General features: G+C 50.8%; 1 protein-coding gene across 1 annotated transcript; it reads left to right on the forward strand.

The window, feature by feature from the left end:
- Nucleotides 1–1,216: 1,216 nt before the first annotated feature.
- LOC119396411 (adult-specific rigid cuticular protein 15.7-like) lies at nucleotides 1,217–11,639 on the forward strand. Its single transcript, XM_037663621.2, has 4 exons — nucleotides 1,217–1,240; nucleotides 5,136–5,204; nucleotides 7,389–7,690; nucleotides 11,345–11,639. The coding sequence occupies exons 1-4, from the start codon at nucleotides 1,232–1,234 to the stop codon at nucleotides 11,475–11,477; spliced, it is 513 nt and encodes a 170-aa protein (XP_037519549.1). The 5' UTR covers nucleotides 1,217–1,231; the 3' UTR covers nucleotides 11,478–11,639.
- Nucleotides 11,640–15,070: the final 3,431 nt, after the last annotated feature.

Consider the following 15,070-nt stretch of genomic DNA (forward strand, 5'->3'; position numbering starts at 1 on the left):
CAGTGATCGTCAGTAAAGGCGCGCGCTTGGCGAAGCGAGATGCAACTTGTTAAACGCACGAGGAAATGCTGGGTAGCGAATGCTGCTTCGCGCTTGCTGGTTACCGCGCAGTGACTAATAGGGTTCAGGAAACCTGCCACTCCAGGCGTCAGGGGGCAAGCATATACGCAAGCACGCACTTTCGGCGGCTTCTCAACGCCTTCTATAGGACAAGACAGATTGTCTTAACGCCACGAGCCGAGACTCTCCGAGCGAGCACAACCCAGCACGAGAATCTCAAGGACGCTGCGGCGTCACCGGCGTGAGCTAACTCGGTCAGGATATAATACAGCGACGCGCTGCCGCTTGCTGCTGTCCTATACGAACGGCTCATCCCTCCTCGCAGGAATGTGCACCGGAGCCCCCCGGAACACCATCACTGCCCCAGACCCGGCGTGATGCCTCAAGGATGTGCTACAAGAGGAACGGAAGCGAAGTTAGTGCACGCACACACGAACGAACCGCACCGTGAAGACAGATATACAGACGCACACCTGTTCTCACGCACAGACAGGACACATACGCGAACAGACATGCACTACCTATACGCCCGCTGGAAAGAACTCCTCCGTGTCTGAGTCCGTGAACAATGCGTGTCTTTTCGCCGCCAGTGTTGTGCGTTATTTGTTCGGCTGACAGCATCCCGCGCATCTCAGACGTGCGCGCGCGAAGCGCTCTCGCTTCTTGGCGCGAGTGTTATGTGCGTGTGTGAGCGTATTCAGGTATGTAAGTGCGCTCGTGTCGTGCGTGCGTGTGTGAGTCAGTGCAATGGTTTCTCCTTTCTTCGTTTTCTACGCTTGTCTCTTCTTCTTTCGATCTCGTAAGATTCGGCCGCCAAAGGGCGTAGGAGTGGCGTCTCTCCCACAGAACCGAAAAATTCGCAGAGAGGCGTCTTCTTCTTCTTCATTTTTTTTTTTTCTGTCGCGTCTCTGTTCTTTCGGGGAGGACCTCCAAAGCAGCAGGCTTCGCCATGTCTTCCGCCCTAGCACATATCGTCGCACAAACTGCCTTTACGGAGGAGTCTGCCCCCTCACTCTTCTCATCAGCGCCGGCGATGCACCTCCTATATAAGTTCAGCACAGGCACGTTCGTTCCGCAGTACCCGTCCTTGTATCGAAACGTTGCGGTTTTGTGTATATAACCCGCGTCTTTACGTGTGCTTGGCGTTAAAAAGAGGAGAACAAGCAGGATCATGTTAAAGGTGAGTTCCTCGGCGGCGTGTCGCCTGTAGTGCCACTTTAAGGACCCTGGATATCGTCGGTGCCATCGTCTGTTGTGAGATCGTCCTCACCAATCACCACCTGCTGCCGCCGCGTTTTATCATTATCAACTGTTTTTTTTTTTCGAGGTGTGCGAAGGCGAAGTGAAGTGTGCTTACCGAATGCGGCTGCGCGTTGACGAAATCAAATAATGATTATTATTTTGCGACGGAGCGTAGTTGAGGTGCCCAGGCGATCTTGGCAGAGAAGTCCCCGTGAAGAACATGAACCTTCAAACAAAGCTAGTTTCAGGCCTCGCCGTATGCCCGAAAAAAGCACTTCAGATTTTTTTCTAAGAGAAAATTCCGGCTAAGCCGAATAAGAACACTCATGAATGAAAAGCTTGATGAAATACTATTCCTGGTTAGTCGCTTGTTTTGGTTCCGTTCAGCGTTAAGTACGTGTCATAGTATCTAAAGACGGTTTCGCTGTTTACAAACACAGACCCTGGACGGCTTCCGGTTTCGAGCACTGACGTAGCATGGCGGGGAACAAAAGCCTTGGCGGGTAGCCCGCAGATTTTCAACACTTCTCACCCTGTGCCTAGCCAAATATTTCAAATCTTCTTATCTATACTCAACATTATAAGAGTTATGGCTCATTCACACTGGGGAATCCGCCGGCCACAGCGACCGGAATTTGCGCGGCGCCGAAATTCCACATTGTTCACGCCACTTAGCAACCGCACCGCCGAAACTAGGGCGTCTAGTTGTCATCGTCCATTCGCGCGAAGGAACGCTGGCATCGACGCGCTCTGCGTTGTGTACGCGTTTCGTTATGGCGAAGCGTGTAAACAGGAGCAGGGTCATCGAACTGCTGGGCCTGCTGCAAAGCAACTTTTTGGCGATGTCTGACGAGGATAAACATGCATTCGCCGAACAAAAGAAACGACGCAAGCACTAGTGGTTGGTTCGTCCTATTTACAAGACCCGAGAAGCTTGGTCGAGCCGAGATAATGCTACCCATTTTGCGAGATCGCGATGATTTATTGCAAAGATGCTAATCGCGACAACACTTGGCAGTTGTCGAGAGCTACAGGGTGATTACGAAAGACTTCGCTGTTGCTGCGGGCTTCGACGACTGCGATATCACAAACGCGCCGCCATTTTTCGAATGTTCGACTCGCGTTCCGATTGGTTCGCGGTGAGGGAATCCGGCGGCAGCTGCCGCAAAAATTGGTCCAGGACCGATCGGCGCGGAATGGGCTTTTCCGGCGGATCTCGCTGCCGCCGAAGCGGATTCCGCGCGCTCTCGCCGCCGAATGTCTCAGTGTGAACGCGCCATTAGTCCTTAACTTATGCGCCTTCCTTTTATCTGAAGGCGAAAAAAGGGTCTTTCCTTACTCTGACATAACTTAAAAACACGCTTTCCGCTTCGGTGTTAGAGAGTGATAAATGAAGAACCGGAAGTTTCTTGGCACGTGCTGCTACTATCGCAGTCTTGAAACCATCTACACTTCAGATGACGTTGGTTATAGGTAGTTTGCACCGAATTAATGGCTATATTTAACTTCTCTCATCTTGCCTTCTTTTGCGGACTGTTTAAACTCATGAAGCATCCTTTTCCACACACTGTTGATTATATTTGGCCGACAAATATTAATTACAGGAGGGTGAGGTGAATACGTAGTAGTTCTCGTCTTGAATTCTGCGGCCGAAACACATCACCGTTACGTCATGAGGGCGTCGCAGAGTTCGAAGTAACTTCGCCTACCTGAGGTATTTCCCGCAAAAAGGAATGTCAAGAAAAGTTCGTATAAAGCTTGCATGGTAAAGCGTCTATTTTATGACACGTTGTAACGAGTTCCTCCCATAAAAGCGCGTGACGTCACGAGCCTGTGGTGCGGGAACTGGAACACGGCGTCGCCACACGTCTCTTGGGGGCACTTGCTGAAATTTTGCCGAAATTTTGGTGAAGTACGTGTTTTTACCAAAAATAAATAACAAAAATAGGTGTTTTCCTCAAAAAGTCAAGGTTTTCAGCAAGTAGCCCCTCCCCCCCGAAAAAAATTCCTGGCTACGGGCCTAATTCGAGCCTTTTCTATCCCGATAGCCTTTACTCACGGCAATGCTCTCATCTCTTATAATAATTGTTAGGGTTTAACGTCCCAAAACCATGATTATGAGGGACGCGGTAGCGGAGGGCTCCGGAAATTTCGACCACCAGGGGTTATTTAACGTGCATCTAAATCTAAGTACATAGGCATCAAGCATTTTCGCCTCCATCATAAGTGCGGCCGCCGCGTCCGGGATTCGATCCCGCGACCTTCGGGCCAGCAGTCGAGCACCAGGCCCGTAGCCAGGAATATTTTTCGGGGGGGGGGGGGGCACTTGCTGAAAGCCTTGACTATTTGAGAAAAACGCATATTTTCATGATTTATTTTCGATAAAACACCATGTGTCATCAAAATTTCGGGGGGAGGAGCGGGCCCCCTGGCACCCCCTCCCCCCCCCCCCCTGGCTACGGGCCTGTCGAGCACCATAACCACTAGAACACCGTGGCGGGTGCTCTTATCTCTTGATTTTGGATAAGTATAATTAAGCAATCCTAAGCTAACTTAACCTGACGTCGCTATTTCCCCTTGCTAACGGTTTATGACTGTTCAACAAGTAATGTATATAGTACTTATTTCTTACCTTCAGAAAAGCACAGCCGAGGCGCTCGTGAAGTGAGTGGAAGAGCAATTTGAGGCATGCACCCATCCGGACCGAGTTCGTCAGAGATGTAGAAGATATTAGTGCTTATCGATCACTGAATATGACGAGGACGACGATGATGACGATAATTGTTTAACGACTCAGGACAACACGTGGCTTGAAAGACGCCATAGGTTACCGACTGGCCTTTTCGACTGCCAGAAATTCAACATGCAAGCATAAGGATGTTACACATCGCAAATACGGCAAACGCGTCGGTAACCAACCGGCGGCCTCAAGCCCACAATAATTTGTCGCAACGTTAGGCCCACCTACGCACTACACATATTTTAGATTAAATGCAGGAATGCAGCTCATAATCTTCCTACTATACGTGCTGTGTGGAAAGATTTGCGAAGTCTGCAATTCGAGGTGGAGTCACCTGAAATGTAAACTATAGGCTACCGGTATGGGAACGCAGGCAGGACTTTGTTTTTAAGTATTCGTGTGACTGTATTGTGGGGATTTTTTGCAGTCTACGTTGTTGTCCAGATGGCGATAAGATGGTTGGTTATCACATACGATCATGGGCGTCCGGTGGGCGGTTCAAGGGGGGGGGGGGGGGGGCTGCCCCCCCTCCCCCTGGAATTTCGGACATTTTTCTATGCAGTAGCAATAAGCTACACAGCTTGATAAGCACGCTCAGGTCTCGCATATCTGTGTGAAACGGCCTTCAGGACTGCCAGCCAACATTGCACGTTACACACTATTGACTAATCTGGCTGCCTGCGCTGGAAACCCCTTTACCCCCCTCACCTTGCGGATGCACCCCCTTGCAAAAAGTTCTGCGGACGCCTTTGGATACGATCGATGTTGTAACATGAGCTGTGCGCTTTAAAGTTCAAATATTCAAACTTTACTTAGCGTAAAAATAAGCTTGAAGTGTCACGTGTCGTGGGAAGTGACGGCAATGCGCATGCGTGAGAAGCCTTGTGCAGCAATGCAATTTCCAATAAAGCACAGTTGAAAGTCCAGCGTTCGTCCGTGTGCAACGCCTTCTTCTTGTGTACGTGTTTTCTGTGTTTTCGCTGGTACCCCATTTTAAAGTTCAAATATTCGTTCACAGTGTGTTCATAAAAGTGACGGGCGAACTTTGACTGCAGCGTCACTTGAATGTTACGTGTACATTTGTGTCTCGTAGGCGGTCGTCATCGCTTTGTGCCTCGTCCAGTGGGCCAGCTGCCAGTTCCCGCAGTTCCCGCAGCGATTTGTGAGTATCAGCGCTATATATTCCACTTTTAAAGCCATAAGTTGCTTGTTGAGCGGCGCCTTGAGCGAAACACGGCAGGCGAATGAAGTGGCACAAAACCTCAAGTGACATACGTCCCTGATGACGTCGTGCGGTGACATGTGACGTGACAGAGCGCAGAGATGTGATGGCGTCATCATGCAGCATTATCGCTTACCAACAGGTGGTCCGATCTCAGAGGCAGTGAACCACCACGTGAAGCGCATAATGCTTAAATGGCCCCTGCAACACTTTTCCAAGTAATCGTCGAATGGCTTCATAACAGGAGTTTATTGCCACACGAATCAACCGCCGCAACACGCTTCTCTTGTCCCGCGACGAGCACGCTGGAAGCTAAGCAGGGAGGGATGGCACGGGGAAAAGAAGCTACGTCATGCACGCGTCACGTCCTTGAGCCCTTTTATAGCGAAAGCTGTTATGAGATCATTTCAGCGGCCGTTTTTGGCGCCGTAGTTGTCCGCCGCCGCCGGTGTCCGTAACCACTATCGCTCGAAATAAGAAAAAAAAAACGAAATAAGAAAAAATTCCAGGATGGAACGAGGTTCGAACCTGGGCCCTCTGCGTGGGAGCCCAGTATTCAACCTCTGAGCCATGCCGGTGCTTGAAACTCATTCGCGAAAAGACCCTATACAGGCTTCATGTCGGTAAGGCACCACATTAACATATGCACTATAGCGTGGTAGAAGAGTAAAATAAGCACCAAGCGTCGCGCAACGCGGATTCTGTAACCAGGCGTCACACAATGCGAATTGCGCAACGATCGAGTAGATTGTTGAATGCTTCCAACCCATTACAAAGGGCTCCGCCATAACTCTTCATCGTCATCAGGCACAGCATCAACAAAGTGCGCATAATGCCTTACATGCGTTTAGCAGGAACCACGGCTCTCCGTATAGAATGACGAAAAATGGCATAGTGCCTGCTTCCCTACTTCTCAAAAATTACAATGATTTATAGCGTAGTGGGTTCCTCGCAAGTGCACTTGTATTGGTTGCCAAGGAAGCCCATAAGCGCATGATATTTCCTCGGGGTCTCAATAAAGTTCTTCGCCCCCCCCCCCCCTCTCTCCCACATCAACGTATGTTATACAGCATGGCGGGAGAGAGAAATAGCGACCGGGCGTCACCCAATGCAAATTACATAACTGGTGGGCCGTTTAAAGCTTCCAACCGAACCAACGAATATTGGCTTAGTAGGTGCTTCCAAACTTCACAAAAATTGTGATTTATGGCGTAGTGGGTACCATGCTAGTGAACTTGTATTAGTAGCCCCAAGAGAGCATACAACGGGCTCTAGAAACGCCGCTCTTCCAGCTTTCGCTGTGACTGTGCTGCGGTTTCAGCGCAGACCTGGCGTTTTTTCTGTTTCTTTTTTTTTCTTCGAACGCGCGGCTTACTTTCAGTGTGATCGCGAGCGCGGCCACGTGGCGGCCTCCCGCGGCGGCCGCGGTAACTGTGCAGCTCACGATGCTCAAACCAGCCAATGGCCGTGAAATTTGGGTATATGGCTTCATTTGTAGAAAGAAGAGCGAACGATTTCTGCTGTGGCAAAACAGCGCAGAAAACGGGGTGAAGAACACACGGGACACAGCGCTGTGTCCTTTTGTAGCTGACTTTGAGAATTAATCGTAAATTCCAGGCCGCGTGCTGCGCTATAATGTTTGGCTCGCGTGTTCTCAGGAGCCTCAACTACCGATCGGCAGGCCGCGTGCTGCAAAAGTGAAAAATGCTGCAAAAGTGTTGGGGGGGGGGGGGGGGTAGCAATGCAAGTGCAATCGACTGAGAATGTCCAGTACTGGATTCGTGTCGCATAAACAAGAAAACGGGGCAAACAAGCCATTCGAAAATTCTGTTTCGTTTCGATGCAATGCGAAAGAAGTCTGGCTGACACAAGCTCGTGTTGTCCAATTCTTCGTCCTTCATCTGTGCCGCCCGGCACGTTCGACCAAATATACTAAACTCCACGTGATTCAATGCGTGTCTTTCACACTATGGCTCGATATGCCTTGCAAGAAGTCTGGTCACCGACTGTATAACTTAATGCACTAAGAAATTGTGCAGCAGGCTTTCCCCTTCGAGTGTCCCAGAGTGCAACATGCTGCCGAACTAGAGCTAAGGTCTATGCCATCTGTTCTTTTCCCTGCAGCTTCCGCAGGCGTTGCCCAAGCCCGTGCTCGTACCAGTGGTGACCGGTGGCGGTGGAGCAGGGAGTCCCCTGGGCTGGTCACCGTACAGTTTCTCGTACGACGCGCCGGGCGTGGACGGCTCGAGCAGCCGAAGCGAGTCCGGCGACGCCCAGGGTCGGGTCACGGGCTTCTACACCATCACCACGGCGGAGGGGTCGCGACGCCGCGTCAGCTACGTTGCCGACGAGAACGGATTCCGCGCCACCGTCGACACCAACGAGCACGGCACAGCCGACGAGTCGCCGGCCGACGTCGTCTGGAGGTGAGCGTCGCGTAGACGTGAACCGTCCTTTGTTTAATTATTATTATTATTGCGATAACAATTCTATGGACACTCTCGGCGGGTTTTTGTCAGCGTCATGTTCCGTATAAAGTCCAAATAGATAACAACGCCCCGCGCAACGCGTGTTCTACGCGCGAGTAAAAGCGCGCGAGCGCTGGGGAGGAACGCGGCTGAAGCATAAATGAAACGAGCCGGCCATCTCCGTCCCACGAAGGGCGCATGCGACAACATCGCCCCGCGTGTGCTAGCTGTGTGAGAGCAAATAACACAGGCGTGCACACGGAGGAGGGGGGGGGGGCGGCCGCCCCCTCTAGTCGACTAAAAGGGCGGGGGGCGCAAAATCTGCCCCATACACTGACCCCTGTAGTCACCTAAGAGGGGGGGGGAAGCGCATAATCTGCCTCGTACATTGACTTAGTAAGGGGGGTGCGCTGCGATGATCCTACGCCCCCCCCCCCGATGGGGAACCCTGCGCACGCCTATTGCAACTAAGGTACGCCTTTCACAAACTATGTATGTATAACGCCGCTGACCTTGTTGGCCATCTCGTACACCACGCGATCCTTTTGTTTGCTACAAACGAGACGACTTGACTAATGGTGCTAACTGGTTTACGGAATACACGGTGGCTATAAAGTGGGACGATCGAGGGTGGCCGTCACCCCATTATGTGCATCACACTCTCATATTTCACAATTTTCCTATAACATTGGAGCGGGGCGTGGCCAGACTTTCTTTTTGTCTGTGTGTGTGTGTGAGAGAGAGAGGGGGGCGAGTAACCTTTATGTATGTTCGCGTGTGTATTTGTATGTGTGCGTGGATTAATAATTATTGGGGTTTAGCTTCCCAAAACCACGATATGACTATGAGGAACGCCGTAGTGGATGGCTCCAGAAATTTCGACCACATGGTTTTCTCTCACGTGCACCTAAATCTAAGTCCATCGAAAATGCGGCCGCCGCGGCCGGCATTCGCTCCGGCGACCTTCCGGTCAGCTGTCCAACCATAACCACTAGACCACCTTGGCGGGTCATGCAACATTGAAGCATTTCGGGACAGGAGGTGGAGGTTAAGTTATAAGTAAAAACTTCAAATTTTAAGGCTATAACATATCCACTGCGCAGTTACATTTTAGACACCCACTTTCTGTTGCAGCCGCTGATAATGCTCATTGCGACCCGCTTCGAAGATGCTTGGTTAGGGCGGGCCATTGTGTTCTCAGATCCCGAGATAAAGCAGCAGCTCCTCTCGCAAAGCGGCGCGTGACCTTCCGTCACGAGATTTTCTGGTGTAAAGTATCAAAAGCCTGCTCGCCCGCCACTCTGGTTGAGGTTGCTCTCTTTGCGCCGTTCACACGATCGTTTAGTGACGGCGCCTGCAAAGAGGGTCGACCGTCGATAGGAGTGCTGCGATCGGTGTATAGTGTTCCACAACAGGCATAGTCGTTTGTAGGGTTCTCCATTAGGGTGGGGGGGGGGGGGCAAGTTTCATCGCAGCAATCCCTCCTCCCCCCCTCCATTGGTCGAGTCCTAAACAAAGCAAGCTCCGCAATAGATAATAGATGCTAAAATTAAAATGAAGCGATGATGTGTTTCTCCCAACGGCCTGTCATTTGTCCCCGGCTTTCCGTGGGTAAAAATGGGAAGGAAGGAAAAACATTTATTAACAGAAAGGGGTTTGCGATGCGGGGCCAGTTTGGACCGCAATTCCCATCTAGCAGTGGGGGTTGCCCTCAGTCCAGGACGCCACAGGCAGTTGCCACCCTGCGTGCCCTGTCGATCAAACTGATCTGATCGTCAAGGCTATCGAAGGCCAGCAACTCCTCCCACCGCTCCACGCTTGCTTGGTCAATGGGTGACAGGCCGGGGAGGCCCATGTATTAGTGTGGGTTTCTCAGAGCACCATGGGCAGCGCGCAGGGTATTCTGTTGGCTGCATATTATTGAGAAAATTTAGGTTTGGATAGGTTCCGGTCTGGATTAAGCGCCAGCTTGCAGCTTCCTCCTTTGTGAGCATTTGCGGGGGGAGTAGATGCACCCGAATTCCTTGTAGTAATTTAAGATGGCCGCATACTCACACGGGACCGGGACCGAGATAGGCTCCTCAGAGGCAGTAAACAGTTCTTTGACAGCAACATCAGGTGCACACACTGGTCGCCATTATCACCAAAAACATGCGCAGTTATAATCCTGCGCATTAAGAAATGGCGTGAAAGGTCCGACTAAGTAAAGGTATGGGTTAGAATTGGCGCCCCCTTTAAGATGAATGGGGGGGGGGGGGAGTTCTCACTGCAACCCCCTCCCCACCCCATGCGCACACCTACTGTTCATTTGCACCAAAACGTCATTTTGCGTCAGCTTCACATGCATATCATCAAGAATAAGTCAATTTATTCGGGGAATACATTAAATAGACTAAATGACGAGTGTCTGTGTGTGTGGAAGCAGAGCCGTATATTCCTTCGGAGAGTTCGGCGGAGGGGCGGAGCCAACAACCATCCAAATTTAGCGGCGGCGCGGCGCTGTCCGCCATTTTGTGCCGCGGCACTGTAAGCTCGCGTTGGCGTGCGCACGCAACGCTCCGTCTTTGGCGAACCCTTTCTTCAGCGAGTTAAGGGGCTGATATACTCCAGCGTAACGTCGACGCGCGCGCACGCTCGGCACAGTGACGCTACCCTAACAAACGTGCAGCACTCTATAGGCCAACGCGCGATGCGACTGACGCGCCCAGCGTCCGTCAACGCGCCCCGGCTGCAGCCGGCGCGAGATGCGACATGCTGCATTCCACGCCGGCGACGTTATCCAGACTGAACTGCGTCTGTGTCTCTACGTGAAGAAGGGACGCCAAGTGCGCTCAATTGCGCATGCGTCAAGGCGACGTAGTGCGTCGCGCAAGTGGGAGCATAGAGTGCTCTGTTTTCGCGTCAACGTAATGTGACGAACCTAGCGTCGCCAAATCCCGCCGCCGCGGGCTGACGCGAACGCACGTCGGAGTATAACAGAGCCTTTAGAGCAGCCTACCGCGCTGCAAGCTCCATTGTGATGTCCGTGCAGGTCCACGATGTTCCACGCAGCCGACACGTGCACGAACAGCAGCAAAGACACACCAGGTCGGTCACAGAGGAAGCATAAATGCCGACAGCGACGTCACGTGTACAGCATCACGAGAAATCTCGGCACGAAATGGCGTCGGCGGCGCGGAAGCGCGCTGTTGCCAGACTGGCGGCGAGATCAAAAGAGCGCCGAACTCTCCCAAAGGGAATATACGGCTCTGTGTGGAAGGGGAGGGGCTCTGGTTGCAAAACGCAAGCAAAGACACACATTTAGCAGCCTCTTGTTTGAATTCTTCTTGTCAAACGATTCATGCTCATAAGCGTGCGCGGGGCAAGAGGGGAGGCCGCCACCCTAACCTGCTCCATACCTTTACTCTGTCGGACTTGTCCCGTCATTATTTAAGGTGTAGGGGTGTGGCCAGACACGGCCACGCAGGTTCTTGACGATAATTCGAAGAAAACACATGCTCAGACTCGCACGTGTTGTCTTCTCGTCCTCTGTTGTCCGTGTTTTCAGCGCAGTGAAACCATTTTAATATGACCTTACACCAACTAGAGCTCTACCCCTCGTTTTTGTTGCAGGTCGACCGCGCCCAAGGTTCACGGCGGAGGCCTGACGAGACCAGCGGGTGCTGCCGGAGCCCAGGCCGCCTTCTATCCAGCTGGAGGACAGCAGCAGCAGCAAGCCTTCCAGTATCCCTTCTCCAAGGCGTGATGAGACCCGGAAGTTAGAGCTTCCGCGGTTAAAGCTACGAATCGAGACGAGTGCATTATGAAGAGAGGCCGAATGCGGGCCGGCCTGCGTCGCACGTGCATGGGACTCGCAGGCGGAGTCGGTTGCGCGAGCGCTTGTATTGCGGTCATGTGACACGAATGGTGCGAGAGAGATTTAATAAAAAGCCATCCAGACACACCTGATCATTTGCTCAAATCTGCTAGTAGTACACAGCAACCTTATTATTTGTCTGCGCTCTTGAATTAACGAACACATAAGCGTCATGCATATCTAATATTCCCATATCAAAAACCCCATATAGGGCGTAGCCAGAACTTTTCGCCCCCCCCCCCTTTCATGTATGTTCATCTGTGTTTTGTAAATACGCGTACAAAAGGTAAAATTTTCGGAGGGGGGAGGGGGTCTGAACCCCCTTAACTACACCCTGACTACGCCATTAGCCCCACTTATAATTGCATGAGGGCATGACTACACTATGTCAACATACGTGTTTCCACTGTAACATACGTGTTTCTATTGTAACAGGCCTACACGTTAATGTGGTAGCACTGCAGATACGAGCGTTGCGTTTATTTTTCCCGCTGTTTGTTTTTTGATAAGAGTGACATTTTCCATAACAATGGCGAAAGTATGCTGACCTCGCTAAGCCAGCGTTCTGGCACTGCACAGCTTTAACTAACATGGCGGGGACGAGTACTACAGTCGCAGCACAGCGACGTGCTCTAATGATACCACAACGTGGTATACACTTTTAATTAGGTTATATCCAGTGTTCCAGTACACTCACACTATAGGTATACAATATCTATAGGTGTGCTGTATTTCAGGGCATTCAGGGTGCTGTGAAATTACTCCATATTACAGAACTCGCAGTCTGATTGGTTCAGAGGCTTGCAATGGCTTCTGTGATTGGCTCACGGCATCAGCATGAGGAAATTCAACAGACAAGGAGGAATTTCACTTCTGCAGTGTCCCGAATGTATAGTATCGCAGTTCACCATTGCGAATGAATGAATGAACAGAATGAATATGTTGTGTTGCACGAGTTTCTCTCGTAAAAAATAGGTAAAGAAGTGACATGTCGTGGACAGCATGGTGTAAACTGAACGTAGTCGGTGATTTGAATAAAAGTCATGTACGCTTTGGTTCGTCTCAGAGTTACAATATGTCGCCGCCCAAGCACTAACTCTACTTGTATTTGTTGCATGCGGCTTCGTTACGGTGTACGCCTGCTCTCACATACGATTCACATACAATATACTGTAGCATACAGCACGACCTCGACATGCGAAGTGGCCTCTTAACAAACGCATCGACAAGGGATGCAGCTCTAATCAACGAGTCAGTTGCTGTTTTTCTCCACATACACTTTGTGTTTCTCTGCCCTAGAGGAAATAACGACCACACGAAGGCACACTGACTGCCTGACGATAATGCGCTGATAAATTGTGTTGCGGTTATGCACGGGACTGGAGTGGTTACCGAATTGAAACTTGATAAACGATTGCGACTGAACATTGTTGAGGACAATAAGCGAACCGAGCAAAGCGTCCTCATTTCTCTCCCGATATGACGTAATGTCCATTAACACTCGTTTATTAAGCGCAACGACTCGCGCTTCTTCCTTTATTCCACACATTCACCTGGAATTAATTCCCTCCTGTCTATATGTTTGTCTGCTCGATTGTTAAACTGCGCATAATCACCTTTCACTGAGAGGCTACCTCGTGTATCCGATAAAAAAAAAAAGAAACCAGGAGCCCTTGCGCTATCGTGAAAATGGGGACAAGCAAACCTTTGCGTCTGCGTGTCTGACGTTCAACTTTTTCTTCCTTTCTCTCTTTCTAACTCATTGCGAAGTGCTACCTCCTAACTGTTTCCTTTCTATATGTCTGGAATTGGTCCTTCAACTGCTTCAACCGCGTGCTTAGCAGCGGAACGCTTCACTTGTTACAGGCAACAACGACGGTCACGAGCTCACATCCAGACAACAATGAAATGTGGCAACGTGAAACGATGAGTCACCTCGATGAAAGATCCGATAGCCCTATCAGAGACGGCTGATCACCGACAAGCCCACGGCGCATGTGCCCGGCGCACCTTCGAGGGCATAGGCGTGCGCAGGGTTCCCCATCAGGGGGGGGGGAGGGGGGGCGAAGGATCGTCGCAGCCCCCCCCCCTCCCAATTATGTCAATGTATGACTAGCGGCCGTGGTATGACGCTGACATTGCGCGCCCCTCACTATTATGTCATTATGTGGGGCTGACTACTTTGCCCCCCCCCCCCCTCCCCGTGCGCACGCCTACGTTCGAGGGCCGCGTTTCTGTACGCTCGCCGGCGACGGTTTTTATCGCGTACGACGCGGCCCCCGAAATCTGCGAGTAACAAAAGCTTCGCTTAATCAAAAAAATAATCGCGAAAAGCGGGGAAGCGACAGAATACGCGAATACTTTTCGCTCACAAGCGCATGACTGCAAGGTTTTCGCCTGGGCTCCCATTATAGGCAAGGGACCTGCGAAATAATTTTATTTAAACAACCCCGAAAAGCAAACTTAGCGCTATACTGTTTTCTTAAACATATCGCAATATTTTGTGTGTGTGTGTCCGGACCTTTCAATTAGCAATTTTTGTTGTGTGCTTGATTCGTCATGACTTTGCCCATAGTTTACCAATGAAAAAACCAGCTCGCATTATACAGCGCTGCACCTCCATGGCAATGGGTGCGTTTATATCATCATAAACCTTATTTTTTTGCCTTGATGTGCACACACAGGTAAGCAACGCTGTCATGTAGTGCATTATTTAACGACGCCGAACAAAATATGCGACCTTTATGCGGAACTGAAAAAACTCAAACGGAACTAAGCAGCGATAGGCGTGAATTCCTGCTTTTAATATGGAAAAATGAAATCACACAAACGGTAAAATGCATTACAAGGATATCTTCTAATCTAGCCGCTCACGGCTGGCCTGCGACGGTGACAAACGTAAGCAGAGCGCCACTCACTGTTTTCAAAAGGCAAGTATTTGAAATGGAATCATTGCATTATCCCAGTTGTTAAGGGCTGCTGTTCTCTTTTTCACTGCTAACTCATTCTCATGTAACGAACAGTGGTGTTTCTCGATGTAACAGTTAACACATTTACTTATGGGCATGGACACACACGTGCGACCGCGCGCGGGATCAAAGCGCTGGCGGGACGAACGGTCTGGAGTCAAACTTTTCGGCTCTCCTACGCCCGCCATTTCATTGAACCATATTGAACCCATAAACTCTTGTAGTCAACGTAAATAAAACGCTGGCATACCGTTTAGCTGCCTGTTGAGCGTGGAGGACGATGAGGCACAAGAGTTGAGCGGGTTGAGCTAAAGCCCCTAAAACTTCGTAAAGTAACGACACTTTCCTCCTCCGCTCGCGTTCCTCCTCGTTCTCTTCTCCTTCGCACTCTCTTTTCGAGCATGGCGCCACCAACCTTGCTCCCGCGTAGCAGACGACGCTTGGCAAAGAGAGCGCGCGCTTGCCAGGCGGCGCGCTTTAAGCATTCGCAGTAGCCGTATAGCTCTTGGTATC

This window comes from Rhipicephalus sanguineus, chromosome 6 (genome assembly GCF_013339695.2).
Source record: "Rhipicephalus sanguineus isolate Rsan-2018 chromosome 6, BIME_Rsan_1.4, whole genome shotgun sequence".
NCBI classification, from domain to species: domain Eukaryota; kingdom Metazoa; phylum Arthropoda; class Arachnida; order Ixodida; family Ixodidae; genus Rhipicephalus; species Rhipicephalus sanguineus.